Source organism: Micropterus salmoides, unplaced genomic scaffold (genome assembly GCF_014851395.1).
Source record: "Micropterus salmoides isolate LMB-PRFRI ecotype aquatic unplaced genomic scaffold, ASM1485139v1 Ms_hic_scaffold_16, whole genome shotgun sequence".
NCBI classification, from domain to species: Eukaryota; Metazoa; Chordata; class Actinopteri; order Centrarchiformes; family Centrarchidae; genus Micropterus; species Micropterus salmoides.
This window is the reverse complement of record NW_024040707.1, coordinates 29762550-29787269: the sequence shown is the minus strand read 5'-3', so window position 1 is coordinate 29787269 and position 24720 is coordinate 29762550. Positions and strand designations below refer to the sequence as shown.

Sequence of the window (24720 nt, the reverse complement as noted above, 5' to 3'; positions counted from 1 at the left end):
CACATAAGGTAGCATTTTTTGATATGGCAGAGCGACTTGATAGACTCGGCTATCGATTTGCGCATTTTTCGACAAGATATTGTCAGAACAACATTTGCAACATTTTCGGATTGAACTACTTGTTTCCTTGCAACTTTGTGCAACATTCAGCAACGGGCTTCGAGGTGTGTTTTCTTCTGTTTGGTGGGCGTGTCACAGGTGTTACCCAATCATTTTAGACATTAATTCCTTTAGCTGACGCACGCCTCTGGAGCACCTAGGTGTTAAGTGTCTTGCTGCGGTGTCTTACAGTGGATTCAAACCCGGGTCTCTCACACCCAAGGCATGTGTCTTATCCACTGCACCACCCCTACCACTACCAATCAGCTGTGACAACTTTATAAACACAATGGTGTTAAAAATGCAGTGTGTTTGTGTACACAACAAGGAAGTTTCCACAATGGAAAACCAAACAAAAGCGAGGCGAGTCGAGCTGGTACTGTGCAGTGGAAAGATGGAGAGCCACAGCAGGGTCTAACCTTTTTATATACAGTCTATGGGTCGAACACACTGGTTCACAACACACTTGTCTTTCTTTCACTTTAGGGCACTGTTTTCAGGAACCTTTTCCAAAACTGGCACTGAAGAGATTCTCTTTCCCCCAGTAGAAAAACTGTTCCAGGTTCACAAGCAAAAACAACAGAAAAAAGAAAAAATCATGTGTAACTTTAAATAGTGCCATCATAGATTTTATTGAACTATTTGATAATAAACCATTTTAATGCCGTCTCGGGCAGCTCACTGCATCAACAGTTGTAGCCTGTACAGCAAAAAGGCGTCTGGGCACAGCCAGTGCAACAGGAGGAAAGGGAAGGGGAAGAGCCTCAAACGGACAGCATGGGAGCATTCAGTATACCTCTACTCACTTCAGGCGTACTGTGACCAACAGAGGAACAAGGAATCAAAACAAAAAGACATCAACATCATGTTCAAGTAAATGTAAGAGGACAAGCAGAAAAGCAGAAAATACTGTGTTACTACTGCATACCTCAATGTACACTGGTTCAACTCAGAGAAAGAATTTACTTAGTTTCGATGGTGAAATTACACCAATAATAATAACATTAATAATAATAATTCAGACACAATACAAAATACAAGAATGGATAAAACAGTCAATTTGAAATACAATTTAAACATATCAGCAAAATGAAACAACAAAAAACAAAACAAGAAAAAAACAACACTGATGGCAAAATCTAGTGCACTACCAAAAATACTTCCACAGCCAGTGGACATCCACACAAAGCCTGAGGCCAAAGATTCAGCAGTTTCACACTTTCAAGTATTGATGTTTGACCATATCATAAAAAATACCCATAAGAGGCAAAGTGAAATACACCAAAAACTAATTTTTCCACAGCGCAAGATAGTTCAGAAACACAGAAGCAAAACCCCAAAAGTAATTTCTCATTCATCAGACAAAGATCAAAGTTCATATAGTGAAAGACCAAAAGGAAAAACCAAAGGGATTCAAACCCGTTTGATTGTTTGAATTCAACTGAAGTACATCAAGTGGGTCAAATATAACAGACATAGGCCTTCACTGACACAGGGCATCAATGCCACTCATATCATAAAACATAGCTTTTATTCACATAAAGAGTCAACCATTAAAATGTATTGGCAAATTTATACCAGGAAAAATCTCCACACTGACAGACAAGTGACTGAAATAACTACACAGACAAAGTTTCAAAACTTACCGAGACTCTGTGCTCTTGTTAGCCGTCTTTAAAAGATTGAACTCTGTTGTCAGACAATGATATGGCTGTTCCAGGTTACCCTGTTACTTTATTTGAATATCCCCCACAAGGTCAACAGTATCGAATTACAGTTTTTTTCAGTGCAATGAGTACTATTACCATCCATCCATTAACTATACTCAGTATCAGCTGGGATTGGCTCCAGCCCCCCTGCATCCCCCATAGGAAAGGAGTACTATTACTGCAGTACATTTTGATTACAATTTGCTGTATTTTAAATCCTGTTTCTTAAGAATCACAAGCTGCAGCTGCAGAAACTCGTCAATTTATTACTGAAGAAAACAAGGTGAGTCTAGCCTGTTAGTGTCCTTGACCTGGTTAGTTGAAAATTTCGGTTGGTGGAGAAAGAGGAATGGTCAGAGCATTAACACCACCAACAAGTGCTGCTCATTCACGGTTTATTTTGATGCTTTAAATTTTTATACAATTATAATTTTTTAAGGTCTTCAAGACCACTAAGTCATTACATTCCAAACATGCTAGGTCAGATTTCACCAGTATATCTGGTCTTGTATTTGAGTAGGATATTTTGGTGCTGATCCTGGAGGCTAAAAATAGTGAAACAATCTGCCAGACATCATAGAGGGCTCATTGCTCCGCAGCACCACCGTCTTTCTTATCACATCAATGACACTGGCTTACTCGCCTCACTATCATCAAGCCTGGATTATGGCCATCTTCTAAATTACTTTTTGGAGGCAAATCTATTCTTCAATCTCAGGCAGATGGCCATCTGGCCCACTGTAATCGCCCCCTTTCCCTCGTCTCCTTGTGACGATCTGCGACGACAGATGTTGAACTGCATCAGACCTGCTGATTAACGAGTACAGCCAGTCAAACAAAGCTGAGAGACGGCTGTCAGCCAAGCTGAACTCCAACCACCTATTCAGGAATTCTCTCTACTCCTTTCCTGTCAAATGTGGACAATTACGTACTACTACACTCACCGGTCACACAACACACACACACACACACAAATATCTTCAAGAAAACAAAGAACTTTTAGATTCCTCTCGCCGATATTAAAAAAAAACTAACAACCTTGGTTGCCCTCCCTGTGCCTCTGGTTCCTGTAGAAAGTTATGTAACTGCCCTTGCAATCACTCAGCAGCCACATTAATAACCACCACAGCTGGAGAGACAGAACACCACAAAAACAGTCTTAGATTTGAGTTCAAATGACAACTAGCAAAGGCAGAGAAAGAGGGATAGTGAATAGAGTGACTTCTGGCCAACAGGTTAGCTTTGACCTCTTCTTGGGTCCCATACGGTTGTGTTCAGTTCACCCTGGGGCAGACTAAAGTCTTTCACCCCAAGAAAAAAAAAAACCTGCTCGTTTCTCACGTCAACTTGGGTTTCCAGGGTTTAGAAAATAGTGACAGTAATGTAACAGTATTTAATGTTGTTGATGTAATGCTTTAGGGATGCAAAATCACAGACACATCCTGTGACAAGGCACTTGCGCTTCTAAGAGAGGGAGAGGCTGGAGCAGTGGGGGGAGAAATGGGGGAGGAGAAGGGCCCTGAGTGAGAGCACTATGCTGTAGAGTCCTCCTCTCCGTGGAGGGTATGGTTTGACTCCAGACAGAGAGGTCCAGAAGGACGGCAGCAGGAGAGAGGTCAGATTGCCACCTTCAACCCAGGCAGGGTCCACAGATGTGGGGTGTAGTCAGAGCACACTCCCCCCTGCCACAAGGGATTTTCAGGCACTGACGAAGTGACACCTCAGCTGAAACTGAAGCAAACACAAACAGACAAGGCAGAAGTGGAGTTAATGGCTGGTGTCACTTTAAATCAAGAACACTAAAATCAGATCTAATTCATGATGTGGAGCTAAAAGCAGCATTTCCATATAGTATATTAACATATACTCAAATTGCCAGACAGGGATTTTAAATCATAGTTCAATGAGTGGTAGTGTTTTCAATCAGTCAGAAATTCAACAACCTTAATTTTCTTTATAATACATTTGCATGTCAGATTTAAAGTGCATCTATATTTTAATGTGCAATTTGTCAGATATACATATCTTTGAAATTTCTGGGCTGCAATTTCTTGTTACTTCATGGCCAGCAAACTGCTGACTGATGACTCTGCTTTAAGCTAACACAGGTTCGGACGATTTATCTGTTGTGGTGTACAATGGAGATTGCGCAGAGAACAGCCAGAAAAATGCTGAATGCTGAGTAAATTTTCCTTAAAAAGCAGTAAAATTTGACTTCATTTGCAGTTAAAAATAATCCACTCATGGATGGACATAGAACAAATATTCTGTAAGGAAATTCAAATTTCCGATATGCCATTCATCAGCTCCAGTGTTAAACATCATACTTGCTTTAAAAGCATTAACATAAGCACTTCCCTGACAGCCTGATGGGAATTTCTCAAAATATCATCTATCCCTTGCAGACTTACCCCAATCTGAAACAATCCTAACATCCTTCAAAAATAAGAAAACACTAAAATCCCCATTGTGGTACAATAATGGAATAAGACATTTAGAGTATGTCATCCAGGACTGTAACTTTATTCCATTCCAGGATAGTGGCACATTATAAAATTAGCAATAAGTCATTTCTTGAATATCAACAGCTTAAATCCATAATTTGGGCGAGATTTAAGTATAATAAATTGGACTTAAATCTACCTCCAATGATAAAAAAACTTAAATTCTCGCCCCAAAACAATTATCCAAAAAACAAACAAACAAAAAAACAACATATTACTGTCAAAAACAGATAGTTCAGTTTCTCTCCCATTCTTAAAGTGGGAGACAGATCTGTCCATTAGTCCAGACCAAAACTTCTGGGCAAAAATATAAATTAAATCCCAATCTACAACTCATACAGTATAAAACTCTCCATAGAATATACAGGCCTGCCTGTTGGGGGAGGGGGTAATTCTGTTTCCTACAGAATTACCGTGCAACTGTGACGCAACTGTGGAGGAGGCGGGTGCAATTGATAGCAGCTATGTACAGCGTGCTTACCTCGACAACCCAGCTGTATTCTAACGTTAACATATCCTTATTAGCTAGGCTCCTCACATGCTTGCTTATAACTTATTTGAAGGTGGGTCTCCGACACTGACAGCGTTGTGTTAAGAAAACAGATAGATAACTTCTCAGAGTTCACTTGAATGCATTAGTTTTTCTTTCTAACACACGGCTCTGTTTGCATTTGTGTGAGAGAGAGCGAGAGAGAGCGCGCAGAGGTGCTGAGTGAATCTATGCACTGCTCCCTCTTTCGGGGGCTGGGCGGGCCTTGGGTTGGTGCCCGGGTGCCACTGGTTCTGCCGGCTCTTGGGGTGTCCTCTGGCTGGCCTGAGGGCTGTTGCCCCTCTCGTTCCCCCCTATGGCGGTGGCCTGGGTCCTACATGCTCTGTGGGTACTGCGGGGTGCCCTGGAAGCTTGGGTTCTAACCTGCCTGCCTCTGGGCATACACACACGCACATGTTACCAGGTGAGGGGATGACCTGTGTTAACATCTGTGAGAGGTTTCAATGCTGAATAAATCTCCGAGATTTGAAAGGAACAAAAACCGACGCAGAGGTTGCTCTGTTTCTGCTGGACAGGTGAGCTTTGCTGTTCCACATAAGCAACAGGTCAGTATTACTGTTTTGTCCGTCTTTTGTCATGTTTGTGATGATCCTAGCTGGTTAGCTGTGTTAGCTTTGCAGCAGCAGCAGTCAGTGTCTGTGTGGTAGAGGAGGAATAAACGGAGCGTATGTGTGAACGGGTGCCCCGGTGAAAAGAAAGAGACGGGTCAGCAATAAGCCTTGTTTAGCAGTAAATGTACAGTAACGTTACAAGTTACAGTGGCCGGTGAATAAAGACTGCAGCTCCTGTCTGTTGCTTGCCAACTGTTGAATAGAGTGAGGAGGTTAGCCCCAAAGTTAGCAGTCACTTCGGCCGTGTTTAAATACACTCTCCACTGTATGTTTTGTAAAAACTATTTCAAATAATTTTGGATGCTGTGTTTGTGTGCTCACATGTCCTGCGTTTGATGGTGTTTGTTCACCAATTATAACTGTTGAAGTTATTCTGAATGATCCAACTGATACAAGACTCTGTGGCTTAGACTTAGAAACATATTTTGCTTCAATATATATGTAAACATTGACAGACTAGTTGTCACATAAAGTGCTGCCCCCCCACCAAGCCTTATTATGAGGCTAACGTACTCTCGGCCATCAGATTGTGGAGTCTGCCATATTTCAGCAGTATAAGACTGGTTGCCATGGCGGAGCTTCTGAAGGAGCAGTGAAAGGAGGGGTGTGTTTGTTTGGCAGGTGAACTCAAATATCAACAAACTCTCTGCAGAATCGCTTAGTAACCCTTTAAGTATGCATATGCATCATTGTGCATGTTCACGCGATAAACAAAACAGCGACGCACTCTTCAGAAAAACTGCAGGTGCAGAAGGTCTGCATTACAGTGGATGTGGTAGGGGGAAGTTCTCTGGCAGCGGTGTTCAAGTTCAAGTGTTCTGTGTTTAAGTGGCTGAAGGATTTTGCCGCAGCACAAGGTGAAACGCAAACTAGGTAGAATGAAATTCATGAAGTACTTACAGAGACGCAGACAGAGATGTGGAGGTCTACAGTGATGGTTTTACCTCCTGGTGTTACTGCTGAAAGATGTCTGGGGGCTCTTAAAGTTTATGTTCTCGTACACACTTGACGAATCATTTGTCATCCTTCAATAACACAGAGAAAAATAGTTACTGACAAAACAAATCTATTTTCTGCTATGGTTCTGTGTTCACACACATCGATTGCCATTCTACCATCAAGGTATATGTATACTTACACAGAAGAAGAGCGTGAGGATGCCATGTTGGGTTTAGACCTCGAGTTGGTCATCTGGGGGTATTTGATATTGGAATATTCCCTCTCCTTCATCTTACTTCTCTGCAAAGAGGCAACATGACAGGAGGCAGATTCAATTTAGAGTCGAAGATCAACAGCGTCTTGTAAAAATATTTTAAATCTTTAATTACTTTGTCAAAAAACATCATGTTATGTGTTTTAATTTCTTTGGAAGCCACTTTAATTTTGACTTCTTGTGTAGTGGAGTACCTGCTCCTCCTCCAGTCTCTTCTGAGCCGTGTCTATATACTGCTTCACAGCCATGTATATGAACTTATACTGAGCCTCTGTCTGCACCATGCCCGACCTCTGCTGCCGTACTCTCTGGATGGTCTTAGGGATGTCGATGTCACAATCGAGACCTAGAACACACACATCCAAAAGTTAGCAGAGATGCCATACAAAGACTTTGACAAAAAATGTCCAGTGTTAGTTATATATTTAAGTCTCCCACCTTGGCGGTTAATAACGTCAATCAGGATGTCAATGACGATAATGGTGCCTGTCCTGCCGATGCCTGCACTGTGGGGACAACAGAGTGAGAAGTCAAACGTGTTGTTACTTCATGTGAAGAAATTTAGCGTCAATGTCATGAGGAAAATAAGACATACATATCTATAAGAGCATATTTGATTTTATCCAGTCAGTTATGGAAGAAGTTACATAGACTTTCATGTGTTATTTCTATTGTCATGTGTGGGTTGAGAAGACTCTCATGGATGTTTAAGGTTATAAATAATAGGTTTTCACTTTGCAACAGCAATAGTTAAATTTGTTATTGTGTCACAATAACATGCCGTTAGATCTCCAAGAGAACTCAGCTTAACTTACAAGTAAAAGTATAGCGCACTCAATTGGCCAATTTCATAAATGTGTTTTGGTAAGCAAACTTTTAGGTATCCACAATTTTACCATCTCCTGGGAAATTGAGTCTACATGGAGAACAATAAAACAAAAAAGGAAAAAGCAAGTGGTGACCCACACAGTGGTTAAGGTTTTGCCCTTCAGATCCAAAGATTGACGGATGAAATCCTGAACAGGGCATGTTAACCAACTGGAGCAAAACTCAATAGACATGTTTGCTCAGCAAGTATGGGGAATATTATGGATTATTTTACCTGTAGGTGGCGCTAGAGGATTTTCAAAAGTACATATTCACAGCTATGTTTGCGTTTGATCAGTTCCCAGTGACTTGCAGTGGTTGTTTTTAAATGCGTATATTGTTGGTCTTTTGAAATGCAATCCTTGTTTACATGGAAATAAGTCTTTCATGAGATTAGTCACTTTCTGTAGAAAAGTGTGACACACACACACACACACAGCGCCATCCAATAATGGACCTTTAAACTATACTGCATAGGACAAACACATGCATGTGTCCAAGCCGACAAGTGTGCGCGCGCATGCACACACACACACACACACACACACACACCCCTGTTTTAAATTGTGTATGGCTCAGGATACCACACACAAATAGGAAGACAAATACTAACACATACAGGCACACACACGCACACAGGTTTTGCTTACTTTGTGATTTTAGTCATTGGAACAGGATCAGATTTCCAGCATATTTCAAATTTTATTAGTATTATTCAAGCCAGCAGCCTAGTTTAGCATCAGCCTTCAACAGCCAGCATTCACACCGCAATTTCTCCAGAAATTGCATTGTCTAGTTACACTCTGCTCTGCCTCTCAAAAGAGACTAATGACCACACCGTAACGGTCTTCTCTGCCTTCAGGCTTATGGTTCAGATGAACACCCACTGTGTGTGCATGTGTTCGTACACAGAGGACTGTACACAAGATGGGATTTTAGTAATTGCTGATGTTGATATCTGCTGATGAACAGATCACCTCGCATATTTCCTTTACCTGGACCACCAACAATGAATATATGGCCAAACCACAGCTTCCTTTTGTAAAACAGTGTCCTTCCCTTCTGGTTGTACCTGCAGTGGACGACAATGGGTCCAGTGTCTGGAATGGTACTCTGTGTGCGGTTGACTTCCTCTAGGAACCAGAGGACACCGCCAGGCTCATTGGGCACCCCATGGTCCGGCCAACTGAGGTACTGGTAGTGCCAGATGTATCTCGGTGGCTCCTTCTACAAGTTTGCAGGAAAAAAAAAACATGATGAGATGAGGTTGTTAAAGATTTCTCTTAACACTTGCTTTTATTATGAATTGTTTTTAAATTTGATTATGTTAACTTTGCGCATATAACATATTCTGATGCATCTTCCCCTCCATTCTGGCTCTACAGTATTCAGTGAAAGGAATGAGCCCACTATAAGAAATAGGGGGCCAAATTCACAATCCTAAATTCATGCATGGTTTCAAATGTTTTGCCAAAGCTAATATCATGTTGCAGCAGTTTGATTTAGTTCATTTCAGTGGGAATTTTCCAAAGTCACAGTCAGTATAAAATTCCTTCTTCATGTTGGCTGGGACTTGTTCATTGATGTACTTTGATGGAGGGATACTCTTTGGTAGTCACATGTATGCTTTGTTGCTGAAACTGGCATTGTAGTAAAACTGAAAGTAAACCAGTACTAACAATTAGACCTGAATGCTGGAATATGCCTTTGTGGAAAATGATGATTGTGGATTATTTCCCTAATTTCTTACAGTGAAGTCATCCTGAGAAACTAAAGGTTAGGACCAATATACAGTACAGGATTATAGCAACAAGGAACCTACCTGCAAACAGTATAAACCATAGACACTAATCAAATAAAAAAACAAACAAAACAAAATCAAATAAACTTCTATCCTTGCTTTGTTTCAATGAAACAAAATCTTTACTTGTGTGTACTTGTGTCCGCTTTAGTCTCCTGCTTTCACAGATTAACAGTACCTTGACTGACTACTGTGATCAAGCAAAAGCTGTTGCTTTTACTAAGCATTAATTGGACAGTGTTCACTAGAGCGACAATAAAAAAGGATTGGCATTTTTTAATTTTCTCCTTATTGTACATTTACATGTCAAGGACAACTGTGAGTTGTATATATATTTTATTTTAGGCTTGAGTGCAAGAAAACTGCAAGTCTATAATGGCTGTGTGCACTTTGGTTATATACTTTTCTCTATCTGCCTCTTGAATTTTTGAGATTCATGCAGTCAATACTCCTGTGAGCACAAGCACGTGCAGAAGATTTGTGTGTGTGTGTGTTAGGGGTTAGATAATCTGACCCCAGGTCAGTGGGTCAGCTCTAACTGAGTCTACAGCTTTCCATACCCGGTCCAGACGGGTCACCTCCAACTTCCTCAGGATGTAGTCTTGTGCTGGCTGCTCGTCCACATTCCTTAACAGCACCATCCCAAACTCCTTAGTGCCGTGGAGGTCGGGCCAGTAACGGACACATTTGTTCTAAATCAGAGTTAAAACAGAGAAAGAGAGAGAAAGATGGAGAGGAGAGGGGGATGGTGGTGAGCATTAGACAACTGAAAGAACCAGCACATCTCAAGCAGCTTTCCAATCAGCTTAACGGTCATACTATCCTTGTCAGACGTCTCCCTTCGTACCCTACACACACACACCCCTTCATCCCTACTACACATATCCTCCCTTCTCTCTATCTTTCAACTTAAAATGCAGGAAAAACAAGGATGAAATGTAGTTAGAGCAATGCGGATTTGTAAAGGTCAACAAAGGGACTTGATACTTGATCAAAATCAATTAAACAAGGAAAAGAGCCTGAAATAGCATTTAGCTCATCATGAAACGCTAAAGTGTAAACCTGTTCTTGTTTGTCCTGTTATCTTCTGTTGCTCGTAAAGGCATTTGTGACCAATCTGAAGAAGAATTATACTTGACTAGTGTAGTGGATTTAGTGTTTTAGATGTGGTATTTCACTCATGCCATTTTCACAAAATCTCCCATCACAGAATAATCCCTTAGTTCATAGATCTCCATCATTACAAGCAATCATCACCAATAAACTCAAAGGAGTGCAATCTTGAGACAATAAAGAGACCATATAAGAGTAAATGCTAGAGAAAACAAGTGAAAAAGAGCTGGGAAGAGAAAAACAAGCTACTTGCTATAGAAAATAGAAATTTACCTTTCTAGTTCAACTTTAATATACAGAAGCAATCATAATATTTCACAGGCCCTCAGCTCAACCACAGTATATATAAAGTATGTTTAGTGCCAACTGCTCACCCGTCCTCGCTCTACTTCCTTTGTGGTCATGACGATAACGTGTGTATTCTCCTGATACACCATCTTCCAGAAGTCAATGACTGTATTCTGTAGGCACCCTTGGGTGGCGATGAAGACTTTGCCCTCCTCCACATGGCGTCCTTCTTCATGCATACTCTGTACAGCATGGACAGTAATATACTGTGAAGATAGATTCATTCGTTCATTCATTCACTAACCCCAGCCCTTAACAATGTGTACTACCTGATGATAAAGTTAAAATATACAGAAATAGTTTCACTTCTTGAAGATAATATTTACCAATTAAATGTAGCATTAAATAAAGAAATACTAGTTTGTTTTAAAACAAAATCATCTGAGTTTACCAATAAATTTGAGGTAGCCATACTGTGTGATATATGTACAACTTTAGAACTAATTCATTAGTTAAGGTAAATTACCTTGAGTGTTTGTGTATTACTGCAGTATTTTTTGATAATTTACAGCTGACAAATGTCCTTGTATACTGGGCTGAACATACTCACTCTGATGTAGTTGGCATTGATGTAGTCTGAACCAGGAACATCTGGATCTGCTTCCCTGATTTCAACCCGAGTTGTGTCAACTGAAAACACAATAGTCAAACTATCATTAATACACAACAAAATCTACGTCTAAGTCTAGTCTATATTTTCCTGAGATCATGCTTGATGGGTTTTTTTGTAATCTAATGTCAATTGATAAGGTGAGTGCTATCAAAGCAAAAATGTTCACACTCTGTTGAGGCCTCTAAATTGTCTATTTGTGTCATTCTTTCCACAGGACGTTGGAGACAGGAAATGGCAGGTTGCTGTGTGACTCACAGGGGAGGATATTCTTGTATCTGTTTTTACTCTTGTTTTCTGGCTTCTGGCCTTCTTTCCGGGGATATAGCAGCTTGCACTCCTGCTGCTGAAGTACCTGGAAGGTGATGACAAAAGAAAAAGAATAATGACAATAACATGAGATGCACAAAAAGAGTACCATGAAGTTCCAAACAACAGAATATTCCCTGTAGTGCGACTACTAATTCTTGATAGACTAACTCATATGTTGGCACTGTTTTCCTGAATTGATTTCAAAATAACTTGGATTGTGTAGTTCATATGTTTATTACCCCCCCCCACACACACACACACACTTCAACACAGAAGATTCAGAAAGTGATTTAAATTAATTATTAATTATATAAAATTATTATTGATTATCCCAATAACGATTATAGTCTAGGAGCAGGCAATTCGACAACCACATATTGATCACAATCATCTTGACTATCTTGTAGAGAAACAAACAACTGTAAAAAGAATTAAATAAATAAATAAGGGAAATGACAAAAACGGGTATAAATGTACAATTAGAAATGAAACAAATAAAAAGTCTGCTATGAAAAATATTGTATACTCTATGTTACTAGGTAAAAGCAAGAAAGCCATCAAACTTAGAATGAAATACTTAACATTAAACAGAAATGTGTGTGGGGTGCATTGTGCAAGAGCTATTGAAACCTCAAAAGAGCAATTTACATGACTCAGTTTCCCCAATTATTTCTCAGGTCATCCAGCTTTTAACTGAAGCCTCATTTAATAAAACTGCTGAACACAGTGCCTTTCAAGTGACTGGAAATCAAAAGGAGTCATTCTGGCGCTGATAGTTTTGAGGCTACATACCTCAAATTCTTCCCAGAATCCTTGTTTGGGTTTCTCAGAGTTGTCAGCTACTTTGTTGAGCTCTCGTACCCGGTTCTCAATGTTGGCTGCATTTATCCTCGTGGCGTTAAAGGGCTGTTGTTGGGAGAGGGAAATTAAATTAGTCAACAGAACAAAGCAAGTTGATGTAAACCCCCCGTGGTTTAACAACAACACCTGCTTCCTAAAGAGAGAGGTATGCAAAACAGAGCGCAAATGGAAGGCCTGCATTTACTATGAGTACATGACTTAGTGAGGAAATACAATGCTGCAGTCAATGATGCATGAGCAATGTACGTTTACATGTTGATTTCTCAGAATGCCCAAAACCTCAAAAGTGTTGTTTAAAACACTTTACCGGGTTGTTGGTACTCCATCTAACATTAACTTGCCCCACCTCTGCAAGCAGTTCAAAATATCTTTACTGAAAAAAAAAAAAAGCAGCTGGCCCCACAGTCTATCTGTACCAGAGCCTTTTTATCCTTCAGTTTCTTTCAGTATCCTTCAATATTTCTTTCCACTCTCAATGATATGGTTAACCACACAATGTCATCTGTTTGCCCCTTGGATGTGGTCCCTACCAGACTACTGAAGTAGACTATGCATACTGTTGGGTCTTTCACCTTGAATATTGTAAGGTCATAGAAAAAGCTGTGTTCAAACAATTAGTGGCAGGTTTGTCAGACAATAATTTCGAAATATTCTAGTCTGGCTTTTGATCTCTTAGTACTAACACTGCTCTTTTCAGAGTCTGTAATGACCCTCTCTTGACTGAAGATGCCGGTGAGTGCATTCTAGTGCTGCTTTCGACACGGTCAATCACAATATGCTAATCGACAGACCGGAAAGGTGAGCAGAAATCACAGATGTGGTCTTAAACTGGTTTAGGTCCTACTTATCTAACAGATGTTTCTCTGTGACCAGCTCAGTTTCATCCCCCACATACTTTCTATATGGTGTCCCCCAGGGTACAATTCTGGGTCCCATTCTATTCTCCATCTATATGCTCCCTCTCAGTAATATCATCCGCAAATATAAAGTCCACTTCCACCGTTAGACCGATGACACACACTTCTATACTGCAACCCTTGACAAGAGCCTTGCTCAAATTAAATACTGGACGGCACACAGCATTCTACAATTAAACTAACCAAAATCTGATGCCATTGTACTTGGTCACCCCACAAACAGAATTCAAAATAATGGCAAACCTAGATGAACTAGCAAATTATGCCCTCGGACAGAAATCTTAGGGTAGTTATTGACAAGGACTTGTGTTTTAAACACCATGTAAATAAAATTGTTCAGTTATATATTTATCATTTGAGAAATACAGACAAAGTTAAGTAATTTAATTCAGCCACAGATCAGGAGAAACTCTATGCTTTTATCGCCTCCCACCTTCACGATCGTAACTTCCTATATACCTGTCTGTCGCCATATCACACCAGTTTTAGCATTCTTGCTAGCTGCTGTTTCTTTTAGGATTGATTTTAAAATTATTTTAATTACTTTTAAGACCAGGCTTGGCCTGGCCCCTTCCTATATCTCTGAGTAGGGCTGGACCTTATGACCCAAAATCAAAATCACAGTTAATTGTACATTTTACCTCGATTACGATTAATGAATGATGTTTTTGTTTTGTGTGTAGAGTTTAGGGAAAGGAGTGTGCTTTTTGAAAAAATTGGGTTATGGTTTGAAAATTTTAGTTCAAAAGCCTAGTTATAGTGTTTAAGCAATTGAGAAAAACTGAAATATCAATGCAACTAACGTTAGTGATTTTTACCCGCACACTGTATGAGCACAAGAACACTCAACGCTTGGCTAGCTTCCTCTCCTCATTCTTCAAAGAACATCTAGCAAGTGCTGAAAGGTGCTGTTATAAGAGCCGGAAGTAAGGTCTTTAAAGCCAGTGTGTGTGTGTGTGTGTGTGTGTGTGTGTGTGTGTGTAGAGTGTGGGCGAGCAAATGCGAGAGAGCGAGCGATAGAAAGGCTCGGTGAAAGCGAGCGAGTAAGTTATCAGTCTGGCAGTATATGTACAATGTAGGTTACAGTATGTCTGTTAAAAGAGTCTGTCTGCTGTTTCCCCAACTGCTAGAAAGTGTGGGCGGTTAGCGCTAGCTAACATCTCAAGTCTGGAAGATGAGCAGGACTGGACGGGGCGGAGTCACGTGATTATACACGCGTTGCTAGCCATTCCAAGGTCTAGACTAAAAACCAAAGGAGACAGCGTTTTTTCTGTCAGGACCCCTACAATCTGTAACTACCACAGGAGATCAGGCTTGCACATTCTGCTCCCGGTTTTATCTAACTTCTTAAGATACAATTTCACAAAAATGCTTTTACTGTTTGATTCTTATTTTATTTTTTTATTAACATATTGACCTGTACTGACTGTTTTAAACCACTGTGTGATGCTAATTTTTATCTTCACCGTAAATGTTTTTACTATTGATTGTGGTAAATTACAGTGTGACACCTATTTTGATTTTTTTCTCTTATTTTATTGCAATGTTTTACATTGATCGTAGTACAAAAATAACCTTTTCATGTGATTTGAATTAACAAGTATATTGCAACACTATCCTTGCTTTGACGGCACTGTATGCCCAAGATTCACCTGATCAGATGTTTTTGTTTGTGTTCCATGTTAAATTTCTATTCCATACCTGTTTAAGGTGAACTACGATGCCACTTTTCTCCACCATAGGGTTCTTCTTGTAGTGATCCACCAGGTCAGCCAGGGTGTCGAACCTCTCACCACCGCCTACGTCGTATTTACCATCCTGCTGGAGACAAACATCAACAGTTTAACTATAGCAACAGCTCGTATGAGGAGTTCCTAGAGTATAAAAATTAATCATGACTTGCTTAAAGATACATGACTCAAAGCACCAACAGTATGCTGAGGTAGATGATGAGTGGTGAACTCAGTCTAGGTATAATAGGCCTCCAGGCTGACTTCATCCACCTAAACAATACTCAAAATCCTCCATATCAATTTCTGTATATTTCAAGTTGCCTGCACTAAGTTAGCTCACCTGGTAGCGTATCATAACGTGGGTGACCTTGGTCTTGCGGTCCACGTTCTCATGTTTCTCCTCATTGGTGAGAACTGAGAGGACAAAATCGCCCGGTTTACTCTGGCTCTCCCGTACCAGGAAGCTACCGGCTTTGCCTTTGTCTGTGAGCAGTTTCTCTGCATCTCGCCCAGAGAGGTGCCCATGGTACCACCTGGAGAGGAGAGAGACAACACACTTATATACCAACACATGAATTCAGAAACAATATTCAATGACAAACTGACAGGAACATGCAAACCAACATCTTGAAGGATGGTATCATATGGTTTGTGGTAATTCCTCAAAATAAAAAAACAAATAATTTAAGCATGTTAGGAACTATAAATCTTGACCTTAATTTAAAACTAAGTTTATATATTACTAGATCATCATCATTATTGCAGAATTATTTACTTAGAATTTATTATCATATTACAGTGTTATGATGTTGTGTCTGTCTGCTGAGCAGGTAGTGTTTAGAGCTTTTTCAATGAAAACAGTTGCCTACTACAACCAAAAACAAAGCTATGAAAGCAGTTAAGAGTGAACCAAAACAGTAAATTTGTTTTAAAGCTCCGTAAATACAAGGGGAGCAGAACATTCACAGGCGACCCCTTTTTACATTGTCATGTTTTGTCATTTGTTGTTGTTTACATTTACATTTATTCATTTAGCTGATGTCAGAGGTTGCACGCCTCTGGAGCAACGAGGGGTTAAGTGTCTTGCTCAGGGACACACTGATGGATGGGTCACAGTGGGGAATTGTTGTTGTTATTTAAAATATCAATAATAGCTACTTTGTGATGTTTCGGACATGTAGAGCCAAAAGCATTTGCTGTGGGTATCATGTTATATTAGCTGGCTAAATAGCTCTGTAGGCCACTCGCATTGCCATGCCCTTTTAGTCAAGTGGCATGAACACACACACACACACACACACACACACACACACACACACACCGACCAAACTAACCGACCGACAGAGGGAGCTACAGCTGAAAAAAAAAAAAAGACATCAAATAAATAACAGCAGGCAAAACCTGTTCAAAAACACAATCTCTTTTTCCAACTCCTGTGGAGATGGAGAAGCTCAGCCTCAGGCTAGATGCTGTATCAAGGTAGACAAATTTTCAAGACAAGTAACATTAAAAGTTAAGACTTGACAAACTGAGGGGGAGGACAAGCATTATGCTCCCTACCTCAAGGGAAAAAGTCCCATTTTGTAGCATTAGGGTTTAACATAATGTCTATCTGTACATTGTGACTCCTACTCAAGAATGAAAGTGTCTTTTACATTGCTGCAGTCTCACGCGGTTGCTGATGTTAAAATGAAAAACCTGCATGTCTGTGCTCTTTTTTTCCTCTGTGGTGAACACGAACATGTAGGAGGCTCTGACAAGAGACGTATGTAGAATGGAAAAACCACATAAACCAAAACCATACAATACAAGTTGTTCTTAGGCCTAAACAGAAACTGAGATAAACACATGGCAACGTGCAGATGAGAAGAAAAAGAAAACGTACATAGCCTGCTCAGCCAAACACAGCTGAAAAGTGATGATTTGTACATGATAATATAAATCTGATCATGTAACATTCTAAAAGACTGCCTTAGTAATTTCAAGGTGTGTAGGTGTGATGAATTGTGTAGCTGTGTCCAACCTGAGTATACTCTCTGGAAGGATGTTAGCATGTGGATACTTGGTATGGATAAACAAAAACAGCACCACCACCCACTTAGTCTGTTTGAAGATACATTTGGGAATACACCACGATTTATGCATTGCACCTGAATTTAATGTGTGGGAGTGAGTGTGTACAGAATGCATCCTCCCTACAAACATCTTGTGTAAACACATTTGTGTATTGGTAGATAGTTAAAGAATTAATGACCTATCCATCACCAAGCTGCAGACAAAGCAACTAGCATGTGAACACAGTGGAGCATTTAACATTTCTGGAGCTGGTGGAGACCAAAACAGAGCTAAAAAGGACATTCTGCTTTTCAAGTGTTACACACTTTTCCATTGCACATAACAGTGGATAGTTCATCAAGATAAGAAAAATATTCTTCTCAAAACTGTGGCTAAATTTAATATGCTGGATAAGCATCATGACGACGCAAAACTTAATACTATTAAATGTAACAATTTTTATGCCCCAAATCACATTCAAGAAATTTCAAGTATACAATATTTTGCACAGAGTTGTGTTCTCTGCAGTTTGAAAAATGCCTCACAAACAGTATTTAGGCCATAACAGGATACTGTAACGGCACTGAAAGCTAGACTAATAACACTTCTCAGGTGGTTTAGCTGCTTCTCATGGCAGGATGAGGCTTTACCCTCTGAAATAAAAATAACTGTCTGTGGTCAGGGAGAAACATTCATGCAGTTTTAATGAGTTTAGATCAACATATCGAGCTGACCTTTGATATTATGTGTTGTGTTATGTGTATATTTGTGTCTATCTGCTTAGATTTATCCACATAGTCCTTAGCTGCATGCAAATCTGAGCTTATTTGCATGTGTGGGTGTTTGTGTGCGAGTTTGTCTGCACCTCTCAGAGGTGGGGTCCTTGCAGTTGAGTGGGTACTTGAGCTCGATGACATGGCCGTTCCTCTCGCGCAGGAGATCTTGCTGTTCGGTGTAATACTGCACCAGCTCAGCGAGCGTGGCAAACTTCTCACCTCCGTACAGGTCATAGTAGTCGCCCGAGTTCTGGATCTTAATGTGGGTCACCTCATCTTTTCGCCTGAGCGGGAAAACCAACAGAGGCAGTTCAATCATTTAGTTAGTTATCATGTGTGTAAACAGAGGTGGACTAACTCCAAAGAAGCACTGTGCATTTTTCTCTTCAGATTTTTATCTTGTTCACTTGCACCCCGCAGATATTTAAACAGTGATCGCACAAACAGCCGCCCACACACATGTTCATGTATATGCTCACACAAAACAAAATCACAACCATACACACTTCGCCCACACAGCATAAAATGCTTATACACTATAACAGTGTCCAGCTTATCAGGCTATCGCCTCCCATTTTAAGAAATTAAACCCAACAAAACCACAGTGATTTAAAAATACTGATCCATTTTATCACACATACAGAATATTTCTCACTTCCATGAACAAAAACACAAATCTTCTCACAAGGGATCATCCTTTTGTAGTTTTCATATCTAATGTATTTGGAGGAAGGCTGTATCATGTCTGCAGAACAACAGAAATTCATGCAGCTGCCAAGCTCAAATACTGATAAGACAGAAAACATTTGGTACCATTTTGCATATTCAAAGTCCTCTCTCTGGTCTAAATAGGTGCACACAAATCTGAAAACTCTCTCTCTCTCTCTCTCTCTCACACACACACACACACACACACACACACACACAATACAGATATCTGCCTGGAAGCAAGTGAAGAAACAGATGCAGCTCAACAGCTTGTTGGCAAAATGTATTTTGTCCAACATCTTTCTTTAGCAGAAATAAACAACCTGAGTTAACATCCTGTAAACATATCAAATATGACGACACACACATACAACATAGTTTTAGTGAACACAAGGGGGTTAGATAGGCAGTCAGTACTATCTGATCTGCAGATTGAGATACAATAGTCTCTCTCTCTCTCTCTCTCTCTCTCTCTCTCTCTCTGCAAACTGATTATCAGCTAATGGTCATATCAAATGGCACAAATCCTATTTCCTCCATCACTTTTCTTGTTGTCCTTATGAATTTAGCATTCCCTTTTTCCTTCTTTCCATCACTCCACTCAACATACAGGCAATCCTTTCCTTCATTCATCTGTCCCATAATTCATCTCTCTGTCTCTCCCTCCATTCCTCTGTTCCAGCATTTCCTGGTAATTGCTTTATGGCTCTATTAGTGGCTGTTGGCAAGGTGCCACAGGTCTATGGCCCTGTTAAAGGCCCCTCCTCAGCTCTTGGGCCAAAGCTCCCTTTTCGCTCAGAGTTTAACACCATTAATTCTGGAATGAGCCAAATACATCCTATTAGATTTTCATTGACTGGTTCCCTGCTCCATATTACATTCATAGATTTATTAAAATTTGGCAGTCTTCTTTACAGAAAGAATACAGGAAGCCAAGGTCACCGTCATGTCTGCTCAGCTATGGCTCATTACAGTCTATTTAAATACACAACATATTATTTGACATGATTTTTATTTTCTTTCAATGTATTTATGTAAAATTAGATAAGATCAAATTGATCGAATACCACAGACATGATTGGTGAACTTGGGTTAACTTACGTAAGTACAGCACCGTTTATATACATTATGTGATAAATTATCAACAGGAAAACATTACTATCCACAATTAGCATTATGGATAATTCTTTTGTCTCAGTATTGGTTTCATGCTGTCCAAAATGAAGAACTCTCTCTCTCTTTCAATAACAAGAAACCCATCCAGACACATGGTGCATGTTTGCATAGTAGTCTATAATTTCCAGCTCAATAAACTGGAAGAGAAAAGCAATCTCTAAACACAAGATGTACAAAACACATCAATATTTTTTTTACCTTGATAAAATTGCTAATGGCTGTTCCAGCTTCCATTTAACCATAAAAGTGAATAAATGATCCATTTCATGGGTTTATAAAGCAGTAATCGCTGAAATACTTACAAGAATGCCTATATGCATAATTCTGATGAGATTTTATGGCTGAACAATTAAGTGAAATATGTTCGGTTGCAATCCGGCTAAGTGCAATATTCAAACTGCAGGAGTTGATATGTCACAACAACCCATTATAAATGAACCACTGTGGTGCTATAGAGATGCCCCAACCTACAAATCACATCCAGACATTAGGGAACATGCTTGTTTGGTACAGGTCCCAGCAAAATTCACATTGTCATTTCTGTATTTTTTTCAGTGAAAAGGAAATGCAAAAATGACTACACTACACGGACACTGCCTATCACTTCTTCTCATTTTAATATTTTCAACATTTTTAGTAATACAATAATTCTATGAGAAGTACAAGGTTTTCCCTAAGTTCTGTATTTTCAAATCAGTGTGTATGTTGTCACCAACATACCATATGATCATTTCAGCTGCAGAGTGTTTAGCCGCCTGAAAATAGCATGTCTGGAATAACACTGCTTTACCATTCTGAACTTCCAGTGACAATTAGTTGGATTTACTAATAACAACAAGACTAATCTCAGCAATACTGTTTTGTTCCATCTGATAATCACATTAAATATTTCTTGTCTAAATAAATACAAAAAATACAGAGTTTACTTTCTTTAAGTACACAAATCAAGCTGTAAATACGACTGACTACATTTGAGTAATAAACGGTATTTAGATCATTGTGACTAAACAAGCTAATACACTGATAAGAAAAAGTACACAAACATGGACGACTAGGAGATACATTGCTCAAAAATGCACACACAGTACATGTAGAAAGCCCAGAATATATAAATTATTGCTTACTTTGCCCCAAAGCTATTCCAAATAAGATTTTTTACTCAATACAGCCTGACACTTCTGAGAAATTCCTTTTGCCATATCCGGCCCACTTATCAAATTTAGGGTGTCAAGTTTGGGCCTCTGTTTCAATTCCCCTTTTGCATCTCTACAGACTAGGTTTTTATCATAAAACCTAAGGGAGGCATGTTCAAATCTGATGTAAAATTTCAGATATGATATGATTCAGATATTTCAGTTATGTCAGGTCAGTGATTTGTGTGTCTCAAGAGCTTGCCCTGGTTGTGGAAAAAACAGGAATACATCAAATGCAGTATCTTTAAAAAAGCAGACATCTGTTTGAATTACATACACCCTCTATTTCCTCAGCTGTAGTAGACTCACTTCTGAAGGTTGGGCAATTTGAAGAGGTGTCTGCAAATTCATATACTAGCACATAGAAAATGGCTTAAAACTTGAATGGATAAGAATATATATATGGATAAGAATTACTTCAACAATATTACGGGGCTAAACAAATGAACAAAAGCTACTTTTTGTGCCACTGGTGAAGTGTCCGTCTAAACAATAAATATTTCTTAGAACTATAGAACTTCAGTATTTTAACTGACTCTTCCCAACAGAAAAAAAGTAGTAGTATTTAACCATGGCTGTTGTGTCTTTGTTCTTGCTGTCCTGCAGATATAAGCACACCTAATGCCACTATTAGCTGAGTGTGTTAAACTGGGCCATGTTATGATGTGGGAGGTTAGATGTCAGAATGCAACATTAACATTCAATGCAGGAATTAAAAAAAACATTTTAAATGTGGTGGAAATGTAGACTTAAATACAGTTAACATTCATTGATGTATTTGACATCCACATAAATGATTTTTTTTTTACTTGACTGTGTAAACCTTTAAATAGCCTGCCTGCAATGGAATCATATATAAGCAAACCCAGGCAAGCATTATACTGTATAACATACAGGCTAGGAGAAAATCCATTTGCTCTCTGTATTAATTTGCCCTGCAAAATTCTCTCTTAAGATTGCCCTTAAAATTCCTTAGAGTGTATAAAGAGCATGCAAAATTAGAAAACTTGACCAGATTGCTCTCCTTGCAGAGTTGAATATGAATTATAACCAAACTTTTTCCGCTTCAAACTTTCTCTTTCTCCCCTCCCTCTTTGAGTTTCATGAAACTCAAAGAGGGAGGGAAACTCTGAATTGATTAAATTTTCAAAACCCTCAAAAAGCTCTCATTAGCGTCTCAGCCTTCAGACGCTTTTCAGCAGCAGCTCTGTCCAACCACTTCTGTTCACCTCGTGGACCAGAGAAGAGGAGAGGGGTTGAAGATAAGAAGTGGAGAGGCAGAGAGAGGAAGATTAGAAAGAGAGACCGAGAGACAACAGACTCTCCCAGGATCCATTATAATCTTCACAGTGACTATCCTGCACATAATGGCCTTGGTAAGATGAAACCTGGCTAATGACTGGCTAATTAGTCTTTCTTCTGCTCAGCTCTAAGACACTCTATGGGTGTGTGTTTGGAGAGAAACAGAAATTGAGTTAGGTATCATGATATGCTAGCTAAGAATTGCTTTTGTAGATATAGGATAATTAAGTAATTATCTTTAGTATTTTCCAATATTCTCTACATTTTACAGACTTTATTTGGTGCAGCACAACAAAAAGAAATGCCTTCTGTGTACATTATTCAAAAGATTATAGAATCTGTAATGTTTTGTACTGATGGAGGTGTACTGGAACTGTCAAATGTTGGTTTCATGAGAGCACGGACAGTCTGTGCTCTCATGTTTCAGCCTTCTCTTCATGCAGAGCAAGGGCCAAAGCAAGTAGGCCTACGTACTTTGTGGTGACATTTTTACATTCACTAAAATTAAGTAGGCTACCCTACTTGCAACACATTGACTCCACGGAAATTATGTATCATAGCAACCACAGCGTTTCGAAAAAAAAACCACTGCACCTCCAAAACGCACTCTAGCGCTCCCAGCTAGGCGTTTTCAGAACAGCAGGTGGCGTTTTCAGCTGGCAAAAAACGCTTTGGTGGACACGGGGCCTTAGACTTTAATTGGGCGGGCCGTCCAGGTAGATTAACAGCCGCCCAAGTAAATTTGGCGACCTATTTTAAAATCGTTCTTGATTGTGTGGTGTATAATATGTGTGCATTTGACGCATAACAGTTTAAAATAACACTGTAGCAGCTGGATAGAGGATTAGTGACCTTTTAAGGGGAGAGCAGAGGTTAGTGGTTATGTGGAGACTCAGACCCTTATATGGTGTCTAACAGATGCCTACACATATCCTATAGAACTGTGCCCTTATATGGATTGGTGCCTTAGTTTGCAGACTCAGACCCTTCTATGGTATCTAACAGATACCTAAACATGTCCTATATAAGCTGTGTTTGATGTACAGAGAGACAGAGTGGTCATCGGGCTGGGTCACTCTCCAAGCTGCTGCAGAGCTTGTAATTGATGCTGAACTTTTAGATAAACTTTTATGATCAAGAACAGTGTCAAGCGGATTTCTTCTCAACACATCATCGCAGCATTATTGTTCGGACACCACAATTGCAGCGCTGCGCAGCGCATATTCGCTCTGCATATCGCTCTCTCTCTCTCTCGCAAACACGAACAACAGACCCGTCTGTGAATTGAATGGTTGGTATCATAAACACCGCTGCACAAATCTGTCCAACACAACGCTGTCAGTGTCGGAGACCCATCTTCAAAACAGTTACTAGCAAGCATGTAAGGAGCCTAGCTAATAAGGAGAGCTATGTTAACTTTGGAAAACAGCTGTGGAAGTTAGCACACTGTATAACTGGTAGTCAACAGGTGCGTTCGAGAAAAGAGGCGGCAAATTTCGGTAGGTAGCCTACAATATCTGTTTTGCCGAATTATACAATTCACTTCTTAAGGTCCTTTTAGGACACTTTGCTGTTTAAAAGCGGTTAACGCCACATGCTGAATCTCAAGAAATGGTACTTTTACTAAGTGTAATAATATATTAACGATTAACGTTCATAAAATATATACTGATCATTTATCACTATTGATGAACCCCACAAAGAATAGTATAGCATTTAAAAGCAGAACTTTAATGCATTTTCATACAAATCTCGGCAGGCATGCAAAATTCGGCATAACACCTGCGACAGTCCCCCGCCACAGTTATGCTGTCAATCTGTGGGAAAGACTGCAACATACATCAAAGGCTAGAATTATTACAACTATTTATTTATATTTATTTACACGTTGCCGTTTATTTGTGCAGCCACTAACAATAAAACTGTCCAGCATCAGTAACTTGCTGTTGCGGTCTCTCCTTGAGCAATAGTCTTTGATGGCATTTATCTCATTTTATTACCAGGTGTAAATGGGGCATGAGACCAGATTATAACGTGAACCCTGTTTGTGATACAGCCGTTGTATCCGCTCATTATACCACTACTATGAACCAATCAGATTGCTTGATTTGAGCTACCCGTTTTATAATGTAATTTAAACAACAATATCTATCTAAAGTTTGCTAACTTTAGCTAACAATAGCCACCATGAGCTACTGGTCATACCCCTAAATTGAGCAATAGCACATTTTTTTGCTTATAAATTCAACTTTGGATGAATAC

General features: G+C 39.6%; 1 protein-coding gene across 3 annotated transcripts in view; it reads right to left on the bottom strand.

The window, feature by feature from the left end:
- Nucleotides 1–702: 702 nt before the first annotated feature.
- The window catches only part of ptpn11b (protein tyrosine phosphatase non-receptor type 11b), a 43885-nt gene continuing 19867 nt past the window's right edge, over nt 703–24720 (bottom strand). For 2 of the 3 annotated variants that reach the window (XM_038723331.1, XM_038723333.1), the window contains exons 3-16: nt 18169–18363; nt 15589–15781; nt 15217–15336; nt 12530–12643; nt 11684–11780; nt 11366–11445; nt 10842–10997; nt 9915–10046; nt 8626–8780; nt 7125–7192; nt 6881–7032; nt 6612–6712; nt 6374–6498; nt 703–3539 (exon numbers count right to left, since the gene is read on the bottom strand). In XM_038723331.1, coding sequence (XP_038579259.1) covers nt 6414–6498; nt 6612–6712; nt 6881–7032; nt 7125–7192; nt 8626–8780; nt 9915–10046; nt 10842–10997; nt 11366–11445; nt 11684–11780; nt 12530–12643; nt 15217–15336; nt 15589–15781; nt 18169–18363 — 1648 coding nt within the window. In that variant the 3' untranslated portion in view covers nt 703–3539; nt 6374–6413. The remainder of the gene's footprint in view (nt 3540–6373; nt 6499–6611; nt 6713–6880; nt 7033–7124; nt 7193–8625; nt 8781–9914; nt 10047–10841; nt 10998–11365; nt 11446–11683; nt 11781–12529; nt 12644–15216; nt 15337–15588; nt 15782–18168; nt 18364–24720) is intronic. The other variant, XM_038723332.1, reaches the window with a different exon arrangement.